Here is a 23178-nt window from a genome sequence, read left to right on the forward strand (position 1 = left end):
GTTCTGTCTGTCCATATTTTTCTCCATCTGCATGCAAAAGCCAGAGATATTCCCGGAACCCCAGTGCCCCTCACTCCTTCACCCTTCAACCCCATATTCCATCCCACCGTTTAAAAAGAAACACACATGCTCTGAAGCTTGGAGTGGAAGTGTCCTCCTGCCTTGTGCCCTTTGACCCTCTGAGGTCACAAAAAGAGGCACGTGCTGACAGAGGTCATGGGAGTGTCCAGTATTTGGGTTTTGATGATTCCCTAAGGCAGACTTAGCGGCCACTGTCATGCCGTGAGGACATCCCCAAGCTGAGAGATTTATACCCATTCAGCACCCTCGGGACATCTTTAGACAGCAGACCCACAGGTGGACGTCCTCTGATTGTCTGCAGGGGTCGGCTCTTGTCAACAATCTAAAATATCAAGCGTGACCTCGTTGCTAAGATGACTTTAGCTGTCAGGGCACGCTCCTCCTGTGCTTTCATATAAAGCAGACTGTCCAGTGTGGGGTTTTTTCTTTCCCTTATTGTGATAAACAAGCAAGAAAAAGAAGTTGTTGCAAACTCCTTGTCCCTCCTGGCATGTGCATGACTTAGCATGTGACATTCCTCGCTAGATCATTCATTTTAGTAGCATTTTATGCACCCCTGGAAGAGTGGGATTCATGCCTCTATTAGAGTTTAAGCGACTTGCAGAGTTTCAGGCCGTAAAACGCAGACACATCATTATAAGCCTGCCAGTGTGCTGCTTTTGGATTCATACATCATGCTGTGAACAAATAAATGAGCTGTGTTCGGAAAGGCTGGGGGCAGAGCGGGCTGTAGACGTTCGTTTGTTTACTTATACATGAGTCTGTTGGTTTAAATGTGAGTGTGCGTGTGTGTGTGTGGCTGCTTGTTTGTGTGTGAAGGTGTTAAAAAGATAAGCTATCACCGGGAGGAGGAAAGGACCAGGAGAACAGAGTGTTTGTGTTTGTGTGTCTGGTTTTAATGACTTCAGCTGCTTGGTTTCTGGTCTCTCTCTCTTTCTCTCTCTCTCTCGTTTGAGGGGAGGAAGGGTAGATGTGTAAGCAACTCCGATTTTCAAAATAAGGCGACCATTGCCCGAGGGTATTGATACACACCATGAGGCCAACCCGTGCTGTTATTTTTAAAAAGTGGGATAAACAAGTTAGCACACAGACCTTTTCTTCCCTCTGGATTCCAAACCAGAGAATTTTGTGCACCAGTGAAACTGATCAAAGCACAGGAATTTTTTTGTTTGCTTTTTTTTCACATCTGTCGAAAATGTTAGAATCAGTGTTGCATTTACCCATATGCTCACAGTTTTGCCACTGTGTAAAAGACAAGTAAGAAACACACACAAGCATACCCACAGTTGAATGTCATGCTTATAAATCTTAATGCAGCAAAACCCTCAGCTTGTCTTCTAACATCAGTTTACCCACTCTTTATTTTCTCTCTCCTTAGGTTTTCTTTCTCTTTTTGCCACACGTTCTCCAATTTCATTAGCTATTGTTTGATCAGTCAAACAGCAAAACTAAATGTAGTGCACACAGCGTATGTAAAGTGCATGTCTGTTAACATGCTCAGGAAAGGCAACACTGCACCGGTTAGACCTCAGTCACACAGACCTTGAGACTGGTCGGCGGCCCCTTTGCGACAGCCAGTTGCTAGGGAACAATGGGAGCAGCTGGCTAGTTAAATGTGTTGCAAAGAGGATGTGGCTGCAAAAACCTCTTTGGGATTGGTTTGATTCATAGCAGATTAATTGAGGAATGCATTTTTTAAAATCCAAATCAGAACAGTTTAGCAGTGAGGACTGTACATGGCATGTTTACAAAAGCAGTTCGGCACTTTTCCTTGACATTATATTTTTGTGGTGCGGATGCCATTATGTGTGTGTTTTTAGTAGCATCCATGTGAACATTTGCTCATTTATCTAGGTTGTTTTTGATATAATTTAGTAACTTAGTTTGCCTTACCCAGCTGTAGTAGCAGAAGATGGCCTGAAGATGTGATTTACAACTAATGGTTGTTTTACGACTCTGCTTAAAAAGAATTAAAATATGAACTAAAAAATGCAATGTTGTTGTGCATATACATTTTTAATTTTTTTTACTTTGATATTTAAAAAAATGTTGAGATAAGTTAAATATTTTAGCCTTTGAAACTCTACTACGAGTAATCCTTGAAGGGCTTTTCTGAACTGAGGGGTATATGTCATAATATAGGTGTGCTTGTAGAACAAAGCGACTGGGTGTGCATCAGTAGTTAGTGAAGGTGGTCTTTGTCTATCTACTGTCTACCATTGAAAAAACCTAAAAAAACCCTCTTCCAATGGTCATTAAACCACGTCTTTAACGATATACACTGAGGTGACAAGACTCGTCATTAAGGGTACAGGGGTGGTCAATAACTCTCGTCTTTATGGGAGAAAGAGTTAAGCAATGTAAACAAACCTGGCAGAGAATCTTACTATAAATCAGATACATTTTCAATAGAATACAATTACAAGACTGGAGATAGTAGGACTTTCTTGAGAATGACCATCGATTTGCGAAAGACTTGAAGTAAAACAACATAAGTCAAGAATTTGGAGGGTTTGTCTTTAGTTGTTCATAACACAGTTAAAGCAAGAATCTGGAGAAATCTTTGTAATCCAAGTAGAAATTGTAACTGTCCTGTGCTCGTTTTGCAAATTGTCGCATGTTGCATGGTCATAATTCAAGTAGCAGGAAGAGCGGGACTATCTGGGTTGTTGTCAATGCACAGTTTAAAAGCAGACTCTGTGATGGATTTGATGAGAAATTTGCACATCTTTGAATGCCAAGTAGTGCATTTAGAGACTCATAAGGCAAGACACTTTATGCACATACATACTGGTTTTCCTGCAGTCTGGACTTGTCACAAGTCCGCAAGACATTTACTGCATCATGAAAATGAAAAGTAGGACAAAAGAAATAGTTCAGCAGCTGAAACTTCATATCAAACATTTCACTTTTAAAACAGCAGTTTGTCTCCTTCTTATGGCGTGTTGTTAAAAGAAGAGGTGATGCAACACAGATATGAGCTCATTCCAACATTTTTGAATATGACTTTAAAGAAAAACACAGCTTCCAACAACCAATGAAAAGGTGTCAATATTTGATCATTTCTAGGCTTATCAGTCAAAAAGACATTCTGTTTCCCAACTATTTTCAAGAGGAGCGGTATTTCAAAGTCATGCTCTGCTCCGGGCCTTTGCATCTCATCTGTCGTTTAGGAAATGTAATTACTACAGGGCCTAAAGCCACCAGCATTGGCCTTTGGACCTCTGCTGCCACATCCTGTGAGTGGTGGCTTTTAGAAGCTCTGTCTTCCTCTCTCCATACAGCTTTCTTCCTCAGCAAAAAAAAAAACGGTCATTGTTTTTCTGTTCTTGTTTATTTAAACCACCATAAAGCATTAAATTATTAAGCTCCTTCTCCAGCATTCATCTTATTCTTTGCTTCCCCCCCTCTTCATTCTCTTCTTCCTCTTTTCAAGTACCAGACTTCTCCAGAGCAGTGCTGGAGTGTGGCCCGTGTCTTTGAGGCAAACCTCATCTCTTCCCCGAAATTACCACTTAAAGGGAATTCCTTTTCCAGCAAGCGAGCCTGCAGCCCTCCATCTTTGAACATTTGATGGTTTGATAGCTATAATTTGCTTAAAATAACACCAATAAATTTATGAAGCGGCAAATAAATGCCTAATGCACCAAGATGAAACGCAATACAGCCTTTCATGCTGTAGCGCTCGGGAATGTCTTTATTATTTAGTTTCTGTGGAATGTTTTTTTGAGGTCTTGTTACAAATATACTTTATCATATGTGAATGTTCTTGCACTTTTAGCTTATAGTTACAGCCTGTCAATTATCTCTAAAGTACAGTTTAAGCAATCACTTTTGTGGCATTAGGCTAAGCTGTAATCTCACAATTTTCTGCAATGTTATACATACTCGCCCAGTACAAGAGGATTTACATTACTGCACAAGCACCATAACACTGACTTAAAGGAGTAAGCAGCTAAAAAAGAAGCAGCATTAATGGTATTATAACACGTTGGTAGCATTTGCAATACTTCTGTCTTTCTTCAGGCCTAGCCAATAGGAAAAAGCGGCGTCTTTCAAAAACCGGGGAAAGCCCTGAGCATTAGTAACTGACAGACTTTGTAGTCGAACCGCTCCCCCTCTCTTTTATTCACCTCCACCTTCCCCTCAGTTCATGTCAGAAGTACCTGTCGTGCTCATTCTTAGCAGACACTGAACACCCCAGCTTAGTGTACCAAAAGTGAATTAGTTAGCTTCCTCTTAGGCTGACCTGAAAGGTGAGACAGGTAAGATTTCAGCTGAGGCTCCAGCTTGTGTGAGAGCACTTTATATAAGCTTTTCATCAGTTTGTACAAGACATGAAGGCAATCTTTTAAGCTTGTTTACCCACACCCAGGTGTAAATTAGCAAAGGCATTTGATATGCACTAGTTTGCGTACTAGTACTGATCCCTTGAGAGAACCACTATGCCAGCTGGGGTTTTTGTTATGTGATGTTGACACAACACAGCAGACCACCACTAATCTCCATCATACGTGACCTGCTCCAACCCTGGGTCAGACTTAAGGGTCATCAAATGACCAGATATAGGGGGCTAATAATCGCAAGAGCCTCTGTTTTTATGCTTCATGACTGGCTGTGACAGTGGACATTATTTCCTGCTACCGGGATAAATTGCATAATGTGACAAAATCCTATTCGTGTAGGACAATAAAAAGACAGGTGCTGTTAACAAATCCCCGTGTGTACTTGTGCAGGCGTTAAATTAGCCTTTCAATTCAGTTCATGACAAGAGTTGAGCTGTTTTTACACGTGAAGCATCAGAGCCACAGCCTCCTGTCTTTTAATGAGAGAATAAACAAACCAGTAGACATAATAGTGCAGCGCTTTTGTCAAGAAAAAGGGCAGAGAGCTAGTTAAATAGGGAGTCTGCCCCCCACATGAAAAAGAACACAGGGGAAAAGGGAGGAGGAAAGACGCCTGGGTGTTCCTGCAGCATTGTCGAGCCTTGTGCCTTTGAGGGACACCTGTCATTGGCTGGGCAGTTCACACAGGTGCCTTAACGCCGTCTGATTTGTTGTCCTTAAAATGAGGCTTCAGTCAACAGGTAATGGAAACAATGATGACGATCTTGAAGAAGAGAGCGAGGCAGAGTGGAGGGAGGGTGTAGTGGTGGAGAAAAAATGGATTCTTTAGAAGGCACCTGAGGGTTTTGTGTGAGATAATCTGTTTGCCTTTTACTCACAGTCCTCCTTTTGTCGGGTGGAGGAAGGCGTATCGATGTGTTTGCGGTGCTCAGACTGTTGCTCAAGGATCGCTCTCTCAAGAAACTCCTCCTGCGAGTGGTCCGTTCAAATTCACTTATCTATCCTCAGTCCCCTCTCATTTACCCCTTTCGTAACCTCGGATGTTTCCATGGCTACACAACCCCAGCCAAGGCCTGGGTAGCTGGAGGGCCGCGCAAAATCGTGGTCTGTCACGGCACTTTGCCAAGAACCAGTTCCTAATAATGTGATACTGTTACACCATCACCCACACCCTGGTTTCAGGATCCAAACAGCAGGGCTTGTTCCTACCACGTTGTTTGTGTTGACGTTTTGCATGCATGTGTGTGTGTGTGTGTGTATTTATGTGTGTGTGGTCCAACTGCTTGGGGAATGCCAAGTTCCCTCTCACCCTGTGTGGAATGTGGCATGCAAAGCAGACCTGTGTGGTTGTGTGTGTGTGTGTGTGTGTGTGGAAGCAGGAGATTAGAGCTAAGACCAAAGAATTAAAAGAATCAAGGGCAATAATGATGTGAAAAGTGTAATTTATAAAACACACCTAATTCTAATTTATCTGACAGCTGCAGCTACTATCAGCTTTTTCTGTGTGTGTGTTTTTTAGCCGTTTGGGTCACTGAAAAACTCCTTGCACTGTGAAGATTTCATAAACTCTGTTTCTGCATCTGTGTGTGAGCAAATAAAACAAAGATTTTGTCTTGTAAGTCACAGGTGTGTGCCTATCTCCTGTACTGACATCAGACCGTGCGGTTACTGTTTGTAGGCTTTGTTTGTGGGGGGTTTACACGTGAATGCAGATAGTTTTCAGACTAAAAGCATTAAACGCCCTTTAAAAAAATACAGCCTGAATTCTAGTTCCGGTATCATCCTGTATCAGACCACTATATCTCACCATTTCTCAGCTATTAAACATTTCAATTATTCTACCTATTACCTTACCATTTGTACTATTTGTCTACTTGTAATTACATGACAATTTGTGACTAATTTCACATATTAATCCATTATGGTTAGCTAACAATTTTGTTTGTATTAGAAATCAATGTAATTCCTTTTCCTTGTTTTCATCAATTGTTAATTTATACTGTTTGCCAACAGTCTGTTATACTCTTTGTGAAAATAATGACAGTTTATAATCCAGATAAGCATTTTAAACTGTTAACCATACTATAGGTATTTTTAATAATTTATTAACTATTTAACCATTATGGTTAGGTAACAGTTTTGTTTGTGGTCTTCGATGACAACTTAACTAGATTATCCATACTTTTATATTAAATCATGCTTATCATACCAAGAACTATTTTTTTTTACCTTCATTGTCCCATATATTTAGAAACATTTCCAGCTTTTTATTCAAACGTATTGTCTTTTAATATCTTATTCATGAGTTTAGCTAGTTGCTATATTTCAGCGATATCAATTATAAACTTTTTCCTCAGTTATCTATACCATTAATGCTTTTTACATATATGTAAAACAAGCTGGGTCTATTTTTGTTCTGTTTTTGCCCATTATCTTTCTTAAGTCCCAAATTTCAACAGCTTATTAACCTAAATTCTGAAAACTCAGATCAGTTCAGTTCTTTTAGTTATTTTAACAGCTGAGTTGATCATTCCACCTATACTCTGGCTAACCATACATAACCTAGCACTTCAACAATGTCTTATAGAGCCTCTGAATTGTAAATTTAGGCAAAAAGTCCCCCACATGCAAATCCAAATGCTTACGTGCTCATTATTCAGGATGTTTTGTGTTTTTTTCTTTTAACCACAGCCCAACAACTTAGTATCTCACAAAGATAGAATCACCCAAATGCATGCAGGTAATATATACAGCTGTTACAGTAGTAAATTTAAAAGTGATCTATACCATCGCAGTAATATGGCACATCTACCTTTTCTCCTTTATCACATCACAGCCACAGGTGGAAACCGGTTACTGTGAGAAATGGTGGTTTAATAACCATCTCTATTTAGAGCGAGGCTGACCTTTCTACACCCAAGACTGTCTCCTGTTTCCCCTCTGCCTCTTTATCTGTGGCCATGGTGATAAGGGCACAATGTGTGTGTTTTGTGTGTATGTTCTGCAAGTCCACATCTGCTAATGTGTGTGTTAATGAACGCTGTCTTGGTGTTATTTCCTCTTTTCTACCAAACCCTAACCAAATAAAGGTAATTGAATGAGAGTGCGTCCACTTTGTGTGTGAACATGTGTGACTTTACTCCTCTGTAAACATGTTTGCAGAGCATTAACTGCAGAAAGAAGGCTGAGCTTACGTTGGAATGTGTTTTCTTTTGTTGAAAAGTAGCTCTTTAACATATTTTACCACCTGGATTAACAAAAAGTGGCTGCGTTTCCTTTTAGATATGGCAGACCTTTATAACTTCAGAGAAAAGAGATTAACTCAGTCCTTAAATTTTGGATTTTACAATTCCAGCCAGTTTTTCAAATGGAAGAAGCAAAGTGTTCTTTGGCAGCCAGCTCATAAATGAGCCAGACGGTCGAGAAAGACATTATATGGCAGCGGCCAAGGGATCAGCTCTCTTCTTTATCTGTTTCCTTCTCACAGACTGGAATGTTAATGGTGGCTTTGTGAGGAGTCCTCTGGAGTGACTGACAGCCGAGTGGCAGCTCTCGAAGACTCTTAATGGAAGAAAGAAACCTTTTCTTTAATTTGAAGCAGCATCTGAGTTCCTTGTTTCATGAAATGGTTATATAACATGTCTATTCACATGAACTGCCTTGCATAGTGCAAGAAAACATGGTTTCCAGCAAACAAATGAGATGCTAATAGATATCGAACATGTGGAGTTGGACATTAAAGGTTTACGAATAAGAGACGACAGGTCATTCCAGAAAGACTTTGTTTCAGAATTGTTCTTGGATCAATATTAATTCAGTTCAATTCCGGTGCAAAATCTTTCTATAAAAGAATAATAGTTTCATGTTTTAAAAATCATACTTTGCACATGTTTTTATAATATAAAACACAGCAGTTTGTTCTGTAGCAATAACAAAAGGGCTAAAACTTACAGATGAATAAGATAAATCTTTACTTTCTTTTTTGCTGCACTAGTCAAGGCTTTAAAGGCATCTTTGAGCTGGAAGCAGTGATGTAGTTCTTTAAATGAAGGCTAGGCTAGCATGGTTACAACTCTGCATATGGAAATGGGATGGAATAAGAGATTAAGTAGTGCATCATAAAATTATACAACTCGAGAATGCTTAAAATTGTTAAGTATCAAGAAATTAATTATCAACAGATGGTACTGTTTAATGTGCAATAAATGAATGTCTGCGGTTCTGCTTTCTTGCTTTCTCACAGGCTATCTGTCCAAAGTGTTGAGGAACTACACAGTGAGGGCTTGTGACGGAGACTTCCTGACGGTGCGCTGCCCTTCGCGTGCCACCATCACCATCCAGTCAGCTTTCTATGGAAGAAGAGGTGCTTCTGATCCCCAGCAGTGCCCTCAGACCTACCAGGCCCTCCTAAGCTCCTATAAAGCTCGGGAGGATGATCGATATTGCTCTGTGTCCACTGCACTACAGGTAAATAGCCAGGCTCATTCCTTTTGCGCTATTACATCATCATTATTCACAACTGTATTGAGTTGGTATTTACCAGACTTTTCCTAAGAATAAAGAATCTCCTCCCACATTTGGCATCCCGCCTTCTGTAAGTCACTTCTTAATGCACTGCCTTTCTTTTTTGGGTTGAGAGAAAGTGTTCTGTAAAAGGTTCAAATTAGCCAAGGGTTAAACTCTGGAGAACCAACGATTATGTAATGCTTTGTGGGAACGTTTTCCGGCAAATTACACTCTCTAAAGAGGAAGCAGGCTTGTATGTTCCTGTGACACAAAGCGATTTCATGGGGTCTTTGCTTTAGCATCCTCTCCCAAATTGGGATGCGGCTGGACAAGGAGACCCGCTTTGCAGCACCAACACAAACACGCACAAACACATCCTGTTCGGCATTCATTCAGTTGTTCGGTTTATTCTTAGGCTCCCCTGCCTTTTAGCATCAAACACCCTCCGTTTCCATAATAGATAGGGCTGCCATGAATGCACAGACACAGAGGCTGCATTGTGTCGAAGTGAGAGAATGACTGCCGTGCCACCCACATGAGCACCACCTGTTCGTGACCTTTGGTTTGCTGGCCTTACAGAAAGAATGCCTCCATCTACTAATGCTTGTTTAGTGATGCCTCAGGTTGACCAAGTGACATTTGTCCTTATCTTTTAACCTAATTATTTTCAAATCCCATTTATACTGATTCATTACTTTTTGTGCAATCAAACTTTACACCATAGAGATTTTGCAAGTAGCAAATATTTAGAATTTTTGCTGTAAAAAGGCAGATTAATCAATTCATTTCTGTCTGCCAGTAACTGAGTTCATAATTGTTTAATTAACATAACATAACTTTCTCACAGTGAAATTTTGGCAATAGCATTCAATAATATCTTTTTTTTTTTAGATTTTCAGCATGTAGTCTGATGGATGTGAAAATTCAGCCTTTGCTGTGTGCTTAATCTGTGATATGTAGAGTCATTCTTTGGTGTATTCAGTAAAAAGCTTTGTCTTATTTTGTATTCTTTCTGACTGTCAACACAGTTGGCACTGAAACTTGTCTGGGAAGATGAACACCTTCACTGAGCCTTCTAAGGTTACTTATTGTCACCAGATTCATGCTCAAAAGGGGAATTTTGGTGTGTGGCGGGGAGATCCTCTCAAAAATGAGCGTGATCTTATTTATTTCCTATTTGAAAAGCTGTGAAAAGACTTTAATTTGTTGCTATGTGGATTAAACGGAGTTGAAGCAGTCTGATAAAAGAGACCAACAATGGCCATCACTTTGCAACATAATTAATTCTTCAGCACGAACACATGTGGTCGTTTCTCCTAAAGATATCGCTCTTTAAAAAACACAAACTTAAATATACTTTGTAACAAACAGGATCAAATATTGCATTTACTGCCTGTTTGCAAGCATGGATCAGTACCCAGCCATGTGCATGTTATTAATGTAACAGCTAATTCAGTTCAGTGGTTTACTGTGTTTTTTTGTTTATGTAATACAGTGGACGTACACAGAAGAATAAGACTTCTCATTCAGTGCTTATTGTTTCATTATTTGATTTGGTTTTCTTGTTAGATCTGCTGACAACAAAAAGTATATTTCCAGACGTATTAGTCTTAATTGGCACCACAGTGAGGACCTTCTTGTCTATTTAGTGTGTTTTTAGGTGGAAGTCCACAAATTACGTTTGTTATCTTACCCCGGCACTATTTCAGTGGTAATTCATGTCTCTTTCCGTGCTTTTTCATAACTAATGCAACTCTTTTAATATTTAATTTAAGGGAGGCTCTGAACTGAAACCTTTCAGCTATTCCTGTGTGTTGGATTGGTCACTGGGCTTATAGCAGGCTAAAACATGAGAAAACGAAGTGGGTGAACTGATGCCATATACCCTAATAGCTATAAGCAACCTGTTTGAAGTGGTTTTAGGGTTTTTTTTGCTGCTGGTCTCACTATCATTGGCTTGTTGTTTTCCCTCTAAACGTGCCTTTGTTCTTCTCCCGTTTTGTGTCACTTTGCTTCAGAAAATGCAGGACGAGTGCCAAGACAGAAGGAGCTGTCAAGTCCTTGTCAACAGCCGCGTGTTTGGGACGGACCAGTGTCCTGGGAGCAGTAAATACCTAATTGTCTGGTACAAATGCAGACCGAGTAAGTCCCTCGTCGCCCCGCGTTGTGACAGTGACAAAAATCTCTGTCCCTCCCTGTGCTTGAACCATTCTTTCTTTGTTTCCCCCCCTCACAACGCCAATACACAATACACAAGGGTGGTGTCAGGTCAAAACCAAACTAGTACACTAACAATCAAAGGAAATCCCAAATCAACCTTTAAAATTGTGTACCAAGGCTCTCCCCTGTAGCCACTTATAAATATCTGAATTTGAAATAGAAATTGGGGCTGAGCTATACTTTTTAATATATTACAGGTGATGATTATGCTTTTTCATCATTCTGTGAGGTACATGCCCGTAGAGTAGATGCTCATAATAGGTTTTTCCAACACAGCTGGACTCTTTACTGACTCTTTACTTTATCTAGCATCAGGATGTGGTATGTGTAGCTAACCCAAAAGCCAAAGTGCCATTGTTTGTCATGATAAAGCACTATGTCAATTAGTGGACATGCTATATATTTGAAATCAAGTATATTGGCAACAATTGAGGAATAAGGCTGGCTGCACAGGCAATACTGAATCTGCATCAATCAGTACTGGACACTGACAACCATATGTTATAGCCTCATACTCACTGGATGAAGAGACTATATCTGTTGTGATCGTGGCTGTCTAATCTGTATCTGTTATAAAAAACCTCAGATGGAAGGAGCTAGCTAACACCTCTCCAGCTGTGACTGGAGACCTTCTATAATATGTTATAACTATAGAGGCCATCTTTCATCTTAATCTGTCATTTCTGATTGAATTTAATTCTCTTATTTTCTGTTATTTTTATTAGCATGTATTTCTATTCGTATGTTCGGCACTTTGGTCAGTGGTTGCTGTTTTTAAAGTGTGTTTGTCATGGTCCTGGGTCGGTGACCCAGCGCTTTTAGTTATCATTTTCTAGTTTATGATGATGATGATTATTATTGTTTGAGTTCTGTGTGTTATATTTGGTCTGCCTTTGAGTCTGTCTCTGTCTATGGTGTCACCCCATCTGTTTGTGAATCTGTCTGTTTAGTTCAATGTCTTGCCTGGTTCCATGTGTCTGAGTTTCCTGTTTTATTGTGAAGGTTTGTGTCATATGTGAGTGTGCTCAGTTACGTTTCCCCTGTCTCGTCAGCTGTGATTTCTCCCAGGTGTGTTCCCCTTCTGTCTCTCATCCCTTGATTACTGCCGTCTGTGTATTTAAGCCCTGTGTTTCTCTGTGTCAGTGTCGCGTCGTACCCTCAACTAGCTGTGTGTTCTGCTTCTATGTTCCTAGTGTTTGGTCTCCTGCTCCAGTTTAGTGTTTCTTTCCAGTGTTTCAGTCCTTGGTTCCTCTGTTCTGCCTTTTGGTTTTCTTTTGGTGAGTTTAGTTTGTACGAGGTTTTTCCCAGCAATAAAGCTGCGCCTTAAGTTTCACTTCCGTGTCTGAGTTCTGCATTTTGGGTCCACCACTCCTGCTTGCCTGCCACACAGCGATTCATGACAGTGTTATAAATAAAGTTGGTATGGCTTGGCTTGGATGACATTCATGGTAGCATGCAGTAAGGAGCATTTTGCTGTTTCAGCAGCTTGACCGTTATATGGCAGCCTGTTAATAGTAACGTTTGGTCTTCAACTGGAAAAACATGCTGTGACTTTGCTTATCCCGTTTATATACTTTGCAGCAGGTAGACACATAGCTTTAATGCTGGTCAAAATTTTCTTAAGTATATCTCATTCATATATTGACGCTGTTTCACTCTAGCCTCACACTTTTGCATTTGCTACTGACTAAATTTAAGCTTTTTGTTTCAGATGGAAATCCCAAACAATACTCTTGAGCATAAGGGGGTCAGACCTGGCAAGAGTATTTAAATGTATTTCTCATTTAACTACTTTTTGTAGGGAAAACCTTTTCTATAATTTTTCTATAAAGTCTGCATTAATTTAGGCATCAGTATCCGTGTGACTTCCCTCTGTGCTGCTTCTTTTATCTGAAAAAACCCCCGCTTTTTGCGTGCCTCGCTGTTTATCCTTGTCCATCGTTCCCCTTGTGATCCAGGAAGTTAAGAGTATCACTCCGGAGGGGAGCCACAGCAGTGCAGTAATCCCACCCTGATTCTAGTATTCATTCGTCGCTCAGTCCTGTGCTGAGCCGAGCCGCACTGAGCTGTGCAAAAGTTCACACAAGAGTGCCCACAACTCAGCATTAATCCACTGATCCCCCTGCCTTTCCTACTTGTTCCTTTCTCCACTGGACCCCAGGACCAATCAGCAGCTCTTTGTTCACTGTCACTTAACCAATGACTTCTCGGGGGGGAAGAGAGAAAGGCTGCATGGGGTGTTAGTGAGGTGCAACGGGCAGGTGTCACTGCCTCTGAAAAGAGAGGTGGCTAGAGGATGGTGTTAGTGAAGGAGAACAGGGAGGGTCTGAGACAGAACAAGAGTGAGTCCATCACAAAGAAGTATAACAAACTAGTCCTGAACATTTTCTTTGCTTTCGCTCTCACTTTTCTTTTCTGCATTCCTGTTCCACTTCCCACATGGATATAGAAACACTCTGCTGTTGTGTTTTTAGTTGCAGGCCAGTGGAGCTACTTCTTGCTGTCACAGGTCACTTTGGGTGGATGTGTCAGAGGAATGCCTCTGCATGGCTCTACATGTCCACCAATCTGTCCTCCCTCTGTCTCATGCCCATTACTCTGAATGAAAAATGGAGTCTGTGCTCTGCGCATATGATAAACTGCTAAGCAGAGGTTCTAATTTAGTGGTTCTAATTTGTATCTAATCAGCAAATATCCAGGAAATGAAAACTTATATCAAATATTATTAAATAATTTTTTTTTGGTTGACAAGCTTTCTTCTTTCTCTCTCTGTATCCACAGATGAGTATAAGAGTAAGGTGGTCTGTGAGGAAGATAAGATGAGGCTAAGCTGCAAACAGGGAATGCAGATCGCCGTCTACTCCGCCATGTTCGGCCGAACTCTGCAGGGCACCCTCGAGTGTCCCCTTCTCCACAGGAGGTCTCCATCAGTGGGTGAGAAACCTTCTTGTTTTCCTTTTCTGTCACTTCAAGTATGCAGTGTTTAAAAATCTACTTCGCTCTTGAAAGCTGTATTTTTTGGCAGTTTTTTTTAATAGTTCGTGATCATTCAATGACTTCCTTTTTTACAAAGGTGCCTCGATCGTGTGATTGTGTCATGTATTTTCATGAAAGGTGGCACTTTTTGCACATTTGTATCATTCCTCATATAATCAATTTAGGGGTCAGTCCGAGGTCAGGGGAGGAGTAATAAGTAAGGAGTCATAAAACAAGACACTAGCTTGGCTTGCAAATCAGGCCTACATGTGTTTGCATGAAGTTAAAAAGAGTCTCCTTGTCGTGCTAATGCTCTTATACATATTAATGAATGGGAAGAGTGCAACTTCAGGTCGCCGTTTTTTTGCTAAAAGACAAAAATGCCTTGCAGCGAAGACATAATCTAAACATTCAGGTGTCATTACATTGAGCAGATGTGAAAAATGAAAAGGTTTTAATAATGAGCGTTACACGCCTGGACTCGAACTCCAGTGAACCACAAAGAGAACTACAAATACAGTCAGGTTCAAAACACCTGCTGAATCCCCCCTTCATGAAATGTCTTTGACGTGGGCGATATTGCCTTGAGATGCTGTTGTGGTTTGGAAACCTTCATTCCTTCATTTCCTCCACTTTCTTTGACTGAGAGGCTCTAGAGCAAACACTGGTCTGTCACACCCATCCCTGATGTCATCTATTCAAACCTCTTTGCACTTCTTCCACAATCACTGGTTGATAATTTCACTTTTAGAAGCAATTTACCTTTTGTCATTTCATCATCTTGTTCTCGGAGCATTTTGAGATAAAGAAAACCACCACTGAGCATCAGGTAGACACACACTAACGTGCACACATTGCCAGGGGAATGAGGAGGAATGTAGATCAGATGTCCCTGTCATCAAAAGCACTGAGTTTGGACTGTTGAAAAGGAACATATTGAGTTCCCTCCAAGTATGCATGTTTGTTATGTGCATGTGTGAGTGCATGGGATACCCAAATGTACCCCTGGCCTTGTTTAGAGGAATGTTAATGACTTTAAACTTGGATCCGTGGCAACTATTAGTATTAGTTTAACCACAGGTGCTGTTGTGGTGGCCTTGACCCTTTTGTCAGGTAGTCTTTTCCTCTGTACAAGGAGAAAGCATTGGACCAGACATGTGGCAAGTAGGTGTAGCAGGTGAGACAGGGCTGGTTTCAGATATGGTTTCAGACTCTGGGGTTAAATACAGTAGCTCTGAGTATTGATCAAAAATCTAATTGAAGCAGGGGAGACGTGGTGTTTACTGAAAAATCACATATTCACCATTAGTGTGTTTATGTCGACTGGAGACTCAGATACACACAAACGGCTGTTCGCCCACTTTATAGAATGAGTTTTCCTCTCTCCATCACATACACACATGTGTGTGCATGTAAACACTGCACTCACCCACAACCACCCCCTGAGCTGTTCCAGACAGTCTGGTGGTGCTGTAGTGGGATTTCCCCTGTCATCTCTATCTTTAATGTGGCTCTCATGTCACCTGGAGCAGGAAGTGAGGGTGTCTTAAGTGACAGCTTAGACAAACACTGTTAATTATTTCTAAATGCTTTCCCCCTTCTTTTTTTACCCTCCCGAAGCAGCGTGGAGCCTCAGCTGCATGTGTGTATTTGTGGTTCTGCATGTCTGAATTAATCTTGAGGTTGGCAGTCGCTGTAAACGCAAGTTGGTTTTGTGTCTGTTTTGAATTTAAGTTTCCTTAAATGCAGGTTCAAATGTGCTAAACGGAATAGGTTATGGTAATCTCTCAAACCTTCCTGGCAAAGTTGCAGCCTGAGGTGTGGGATCAACCGCTGAACTCACACAGCTGACTGCACGGCCCAGGTATGCTGTGCATAGTGTAATGTTAAGGAATATTACAGTGCTTTGCTTGTACACTGTTAGATGCACAAATTTAGACAATTTAACACTAGCCACCTGCCAAATAGACAGAAATTTTTTGTGATAACTTGTGCTAGCTGTTGTCTAACAAACAAATGTCTTCTGGAGGTAATTTTCTAGTCAACTTATTTAACTTAATTAGATTTGCCGCAAGGAATTTATGCCATGGAAAACCACTGTCTGCTTTCCTTTTGAATGCAAAAGTCCTGGAAAAGTATAGCAGGAAAAAACAAGTATGTACATAGACATGTACTCACAACACAAGGATTCTTTGATCTTGTCTTCTGGGTGGGAGTGGCGGAGTTGGACGGCTTTTGGCGGCGATGAAGAATCCTCAAAGTAAAGGGGCCTGCTTCAGCCCTCCTCTCTCATCTGCCCCATTACCACGATACATACCTCTTGACATCTAAATAGCCCCCCATGCTTGGCATGCAGGATCTTAGAGTGTGTTTTTTTTTTCTAAAATAAAAGGAAGGCCACTGTGCTTTCCCTTTTGAGTGTGTGCTTTGAAAACGATGGTTCAGACTTTAGTCTATTTGCAGGTTGGATACTAGATTATTGTGCACAGCTGCACACTTTAATACTTCCATTTTGGACTGCTTGTTCCATTTTTAGGGTGTGAGATACTTCACTGTAACTCTGTCTGTATTTATTGCAGACACTAATAGATGCAGAGCAGATAAGTAGCATGTTTATGCTGTTTTGGACTTTGCTGATATAGATATAGATTTATGTTAAATGTGCAGGTCTGTCTATTTAAATCAGTCCTGAAAGACCTGAGTTGACAGATTTCTGTCAACAAATTGTTACTGGTTGACTGTTTTTCCTAAAGTTTGCAAAAATATCATCAATGACATTTGTATACTGGCTATCATGAATTTCTCAGGCTGCATGTTTTCTATGATAACACGCTCATGCAGGGTTAAGGTGATAACACACATAGCACACATACCAAATTCTCTGATTTGCTGGAATGATTGTGACATAACTTGCTATCGCCTTACAAACCCACACAAGCAAAATCCTCTGTACAGTACTGTGCAAAAGTCATCAAGCCCTTTGTATTTTACTAAGAATATAACAAACAATTGGAGTTATTTCTGGAAACATGCATAGGAGTACAGCATATGTGGCAAAAATAGAGTTTGTATTCAATATGACCACCTTTATTCTTAAACAGAGCCCGAACTCCTTTAGGCAAAATTTCTTATAATTTCTTTAAATAGTCTTCTGATCGCAGATTCAGCTAAAGTAATGGACACAAACTTTGTGTTTTTGTGACAGGCTGCTTGTAACAAAGTGCCTAAAGATACATTTTAAGTTGTTTGTTAAGTGTAGACACAATGCTGGTTCATCCCTTGAATTAGGTGCCTTTTTTATGCATGAATGATTCAAAGGTTGGTGTTAATTGGCTTAACCAACAAAAGAGTCATCTGAAAATGGTCAGGGACGAGGACTGGAATTAAAATGAGTGAAAAAGCAGCCAATGTTTAAAGAAAAACTACTATAGCTAAAGATGACTTAAAAAAAAACTCAAGTTCCTGCTCCTTGCAAGCAAAAAGTGATGATATGAGGGGTGGCTCAAGACTTTTGAAAAGTATTGTTTATGTCTGGCTGTAAAATATGTTTCCAGAGAAGTGAAAGAACATTTTGGGGTAAATGCGTGTGGTGTTACCTTGGGTAAAAGGTTGTCTGTCAATGTATCATTGACATCTACTGAAAGCATTTGGCGTGTGCAGATCCTTTCACCTTATCACCATATCTGAAAGTCGCTCTTCTATTACACAAAGAGTTTAAATCCCACAACAATGAGTTAAACCTCCCTATTAAATGATACGTATTGCCGATGAGTCAGAACGAAAGAGGAGTCGAGTGTTTTCCATCCATTGTCTTGAAATTCCAGGAAAGGTGTGCGTGGGTGGTTGTAGTGACAATTTACTAGGAAAGGTTGCTGTACTCTTTGCACGTGTGTGTTCATTTGTGTGTTTGGATATGTATGTGCTCTGAGGTGTGTTGCGTTTATTTGAAAACACACAGTTGCTGTACACCAACCTCAGAATGTATGACAGTGAAAATGCACTAACCTTACAGGACATCAGGCTTAATACATGTGCTCTGTGATGAGTGAAACTCAAGATGTGGCTTTCTACTGGATAAATTATTATCTTTTTTTCTTTTAAAACAATTGAATGACATGAAATGCCACATCACACAGCTTTAGGTGGTTTCTCCACCCAGAATCGCCCTTTCATTGTATTAGGAAATCAGCTCAGTAACTTTTCGAACTGTGTAATTCCTTTTAAGAAAAGTACTTGTAGGTGCTTTTCTGTGTGTGACCTCAGTTTATGTTTCCTGCTGTAATTAGTCATCATTGAGAGTAAGTGTGTGTTTGTTTGTGTATGCATGTGAATCTGTGTGCATGTGTGTGTGTATCCAGGAAGCTCCTCCCTTTCCTCATATGCTGCTTCTCTTGACTATGGGCCTACTCTTCTGAGCTATAGTCCTGTCCTTGTTGGGTGTGTGGAGGATAGAGGGGTGGTGGCCCAAGCTTGGAAAATTGGAGAGGGTAAAGGTTAGAGGTAACAGGGGTTATTCATGCCGTGTGTATGTGTGTGTGTGTGTGTGAGAGAGAGAGGGGAACTGTTGTATGCTTGTCTCTCTGTGTTAAGACCACTAATGAGAGCCAGAGGAGGTCAGGCCCTTGGGAGTGTTCTTTTAAACTACATAGAAATTCTGTGTGTGGCTGAGCTGGTGAACAAAGAATACATGTGTGTCTCCATCCTCTCTATCAGCTCCTGAACCTCTAAGTCCCACCACATTTTCTGTGAGCTCTGTGCTCAGCTAATCACCCAGTCAGCGAATCTAAGGTGCAGCTAATGGGGGTCTGTCTGTCAGTGGACTTGGCTTGTCAGGCCCTCCGGACAGGAAAAAAGAGCGGCAGAGAAAATTGAGGCACATTCGTCAGAGCAGGAGGTTATTGAACTGAATCAGAATCAGAATACTTTATTAAGCCCTAAGGAAATTATGTAATTATGTAACGGCGGTAATATATTTATATATTGCTATAAACAGTGATCATAAAATTAACTAGTACAAATGTACATATTGTAGAAAAATATAATGTGATTAATAAAGGAAATAAAAGCCAATAGTTACAACATTGATCTCTGTCATAGACACAGACTGCTTATCAGTTTGTCTTACATAAACAGATAATAAACTGCTAATATGGATAATAAACTTTCACATTAAACGCCTCCTCACCACTTTATTATGTACACCTTGGTAATACTGGGTTGAACCCCCTTTTGCTTTCAGACCTGTGTTATTTCGGCATAGATTCCTCTGAGATTCTGTTCCATATTAACATGATAGCATCACACAGTTGCTGCAGATTTGTTCTATGATGCAAATCTCTCATTTCACCACATCCCTTTTTGATTGAGAAGTGGGGATTGAGGAGGCCAACTGAGTACATGTTCAAGAAATCAGTTTGAGATGATCTAAGCTTTGAGACATGGTGAGTTATTCTGCTGGAACCAGCCATATTAAGATGGTTACTGTGCGGTCATAAAAGGGATGGATATCGTCAGCAACAATATTCAGGAAGGGTGTGGCATTGAAATCAACTAGTACTAGGGTGTCCAAAATGTGCCAAGAAAATATCCCTCACACCATTATGCCACCATCAGCTGGCTGAACCTTAGATACGAGCCAGGGTGAATTCTGACGCACAGATTAAGCACATTCTGACGCTTCCTCTGAATGCTGCAGTAGAAATCAAGGCTCGTGTGACCGTGCAACTTTTTTCATCTGTTGTGCGGTTTTACTTAGATGTACCTGCACGTCAAATGTACTTAATGACTTGTACCATAGTCCTACTTCTGTCCTGTCCTCAGGATGCAGCTCAACATGTAAAGTCTGGCACTGCAAATTTAACGGTAAGGTAAGAAAATTAGTAATTTACTAAATCAAAACAAAGTTGAGTTGCCATTTTCATAATTTAAAAAAAATTATAAACAAATTAGAAACCAAGTTTTTCCCATAAGTTTAAGACTGATGGCAGAATTCAAATGAACTTTTTTTTTTTTTTACATTACTCCACATGTTTTAAGTGACAGCAGGAATTATTCCACCTTTGAGTTATGGTCCTTCATATCCAGTTACTCTCACTGGTTCCCACAGGCTTTCACCTCACTACATCCTGGTTGGGAATTCCACTATGTCAGCTCCAGCTGGGGGTGTACCCGTTTGATCTGTGTCCAGTTGAACCAACAGTGATTCAGGCTTACTTCATTGAGAAGCTTAATGCTTTGCATATGCTGTGACCTGTAACCACACAAGATTTATGGAACAGATTTCCCCGCAATTTAGTTATATAACATAAACTGTAAAATAAGTCTCCTGCTTATAAGACAGGCCTGCACGGTTACAGGCCATCCAAGGAATTCCCAATTTTGATATTATGCATGACCGCTAGATTACCCTCAAACACTTCCAGGCTATGACATTTAACCTTTAGCCATAATTTGTTGAGGCTTGCTGACACTTGAACTAAGTCTTAGCCAGCATGCCCTCGATAGCTTTTTTCTGCACTTCTCCTTCTGCGTGGGCCACCAAGACAGCCGAGTGTCCATTTTCAAAGGCTCATTTCCTTGTGTTGTTTTTAGGGGTTAGATGGCCCGTGGGGGGCCCGGGAAGCATCCATGTGGAACCAAGGGCCCTCCACATTCCCACAAGACCACAACAGGAGTTGATTAGTGCTTCTCACACCTTTATCCTTAGTGTCACTGGAGTCATGTGGAGATATGTAGAATGGGAATTCCACTGGGACTGCACCTTTGAGTACTTTTATATTTCCTTTGCTGCTTAACTCATTTGCAGATTATTGGCTTAGAAGTGCCATGTCATCTTCTGCAGCTGTGTTACAATTATGGAATAAAGGAATGAAATCAAAGCCAAAAAACGAGGAGAGGAGTTGGCTGGTGCTTAGCGATGATGTATGAGAGGCGTATCCATTACTTTGACTGGTCTCCATACACAAACACTCACACACCCACATGTATTGGATCAGATATCCTTTAGACAATGTAAGGCCTGCGGAAGGTTCTCTATGTGGGTCTGATGTGGACACAAACTCCATCATGGGATCTGAGATGTGTGTGTATGTGTGTCTTTGTAAGTGTCACGCCATCTAAGAACACAGAGCATAAGAAATGTAAATTGATAATAGTTATTGGGGAAGTAGTTTGGACTTTCAGTCCATTTATATAGAAAATATGTTAACAGAAATCTTCATTTTTTTAAAAATGCGTTTGCCTGTATTTTTAACAGAAATCCACATTTTACAATGCTAGTGGAATTTTTCTGTAGACTATAGTTGATGATCCAGTGGAATAGACATTACTGAGATGTGGGTTTTACAACAGAGTATTACATATGTTTCCCCATCTCTGTTTTTATTCCAGAGTGCCAGTCGTCCGTGGCTCTGCAGGTTTTGACCAACCGCTGCCAGGGAAAGAAAACCTGTCTCATCCGAGCTTCCACGAGAGAGTTTGGAGATCCGTGTTACGCTGGCACCAGGAAGTACCTCAGCGTCATCTACACCTGTGGTGAGTCCCCAAGAAACCAATACTCATGGTTTAGTTTTTGCCTGCCACCAGGGGGTGATGTTTGCTAATTTATCAGCTGCACTCCTGCCCATCATGTTGGACCCCAGTTTCAGGATGAGGGACACTAAAAGGGGTTCTGCTGTAGTTGCAGAAATATGATTATCATCTGCGATGATCGTGGTTATGGTGAATAAATATGGGTAACAGGGGGATAATTTGTTAGGCTTATAATTTTTACTTTGAAAGGAAACTGAAACAATAAAATAATTTCGGAAATAGTTTTTTACTGAAATGAGGAAACTATTCGAGGATTTAAATGCTTCTACATGTATTTTCCACCTCAGATCTTTAGTGAAGAAAACTACATTAAGCACTGGATATTGTGTTTAGACCTTATGTCTGTGCGGAAGGATGAGATTAATGATCTTCTTCCTTTATCAGTTCCCCTCCCAAGAGCTAATCTGGACATGTCAAGACTGTAATTAATTAACCACATGCTTTAGACATGCACAAAAGTATACATACACAGACAGGAACGGATCAATCAGCACCATGCCCGGGAATCTCTTAAATCCATAAAATCCATTTGCCCAAACACCCAAAGTAACATTCGTTCTGTTGTTTGCCTTGGCATTTCAATCTGAATTCTGAATTTATTTTATAGATTTTGAGATTTTTTTGTGTGTGGTGTAAGTAATTTTCTGCTGCCTTTCTGCTATACAGTTCTTGTCATTTCTTGCTTCAGGGGATAATCTGTATCTTGATGTTGTCATGAGAGTTTACAGCTTGTTTATAGTCTGGTTTTGGAGATCCTCCATGCTGAATCTCCAAGAACCGTCAACTGTGAGCTAGTCATTGCAGACAAGAATACAGAGACTGTTCAACTGTGTTTATGGAATCGTTTGGAATGAATCTGTGTCTGACCTCTCTTATCTGTCACTGATAGCACAGTGTATTATCCTTACAGCTCTGGTGCTGAGTTTGGCTGGTAAATGTGTGAGTGTCTGTAGGGCCTCAGAGACAAATGAGATAGAGGACGGATGTAAGATGCTAACACACACAGAGGGGGATGGGGAAGCGGGAGAGGGAGGTCTTCTGGGCTGCGGTGGGAGTTGAGAGGGTTGAACGTGAGTAAATCAGTATAACTGCAGTAGACATGAAGTCACTGGTTTCTTTAGGCTCTCTCAGAGTGATAATTTTGGGGGATCCTTTTTTCGTTGGTGGTTGAATGTGTGCAGAACTGACCCCATTTTTGTCAGAGTAGGGGATGAAGGCTGTCTGTCCGCTCATGATTGGTGGTATTTATGTGCATGTGTGAGTGTGGTGGTGTGCTTTGTTCCAACTGGCACTGACTTACAAACTGACTGAGAGCACATGATCACCGGAAAGAAATCGCACCTTTAATGCCTTTTCAAATAAATACCTGTTATTAGCAAATATTTTATTGATCTTAGGTTTATTATAGTTCAGAATTTACTTTTTGCACTTATGTTTTAAAATCTACAATGTGTTAGAT

The 23178-nt window shown here is 40.6% G+C and overlaps 1 protein-coding gene across 1 annotated transcript in view; it reads left to right on the plus strand.

Moving 5' to 3' along the window:
* eva1aa (eva-1 homolog A, regulator of programmed cell death a) overlaps nt 1-23178 on the plus strand; it is a 74530-nt gene that overhangs the window by 11289 nt on the left and 40063 nt on the right. Inside the window, exons 2-5 of the mRNA XM_085371797.1 lie at nt 8671-8894; nt 10952-11075; nt 13935-14087; nt 21519-21662. Of these exons, the coding sequence (XP_085227923.1) occupies nt 8671-8894; nt 10952-11075; nt 13935-14087; nt 21519-21662 (645 nt within the window). The remainder of the gene's footprint in view (nt 1-8670; nt 8895-10951; nt 11076-13934; nt 14088-21518; nt 21663-23178) is intronic.

The sequence above is a fragment of the Diplotaxodon limnothrissa genome, linkage group LG15, assembly GCF_057381915.1.
Source record: "Diplotaxodon limnothrissa isolate DT_005_m linkage group LG15, D_limnothrissa_male_GT1.1, whole genome shotgun sequence".
Taxonomy (NCBI): domain Eukaryota; kingdom Metazoa; phylum Chordata; class Actinopteri; order Cichliformes; family Cichlidae; genus Diplotaxodon; species Diplotaxodon limnothrissa.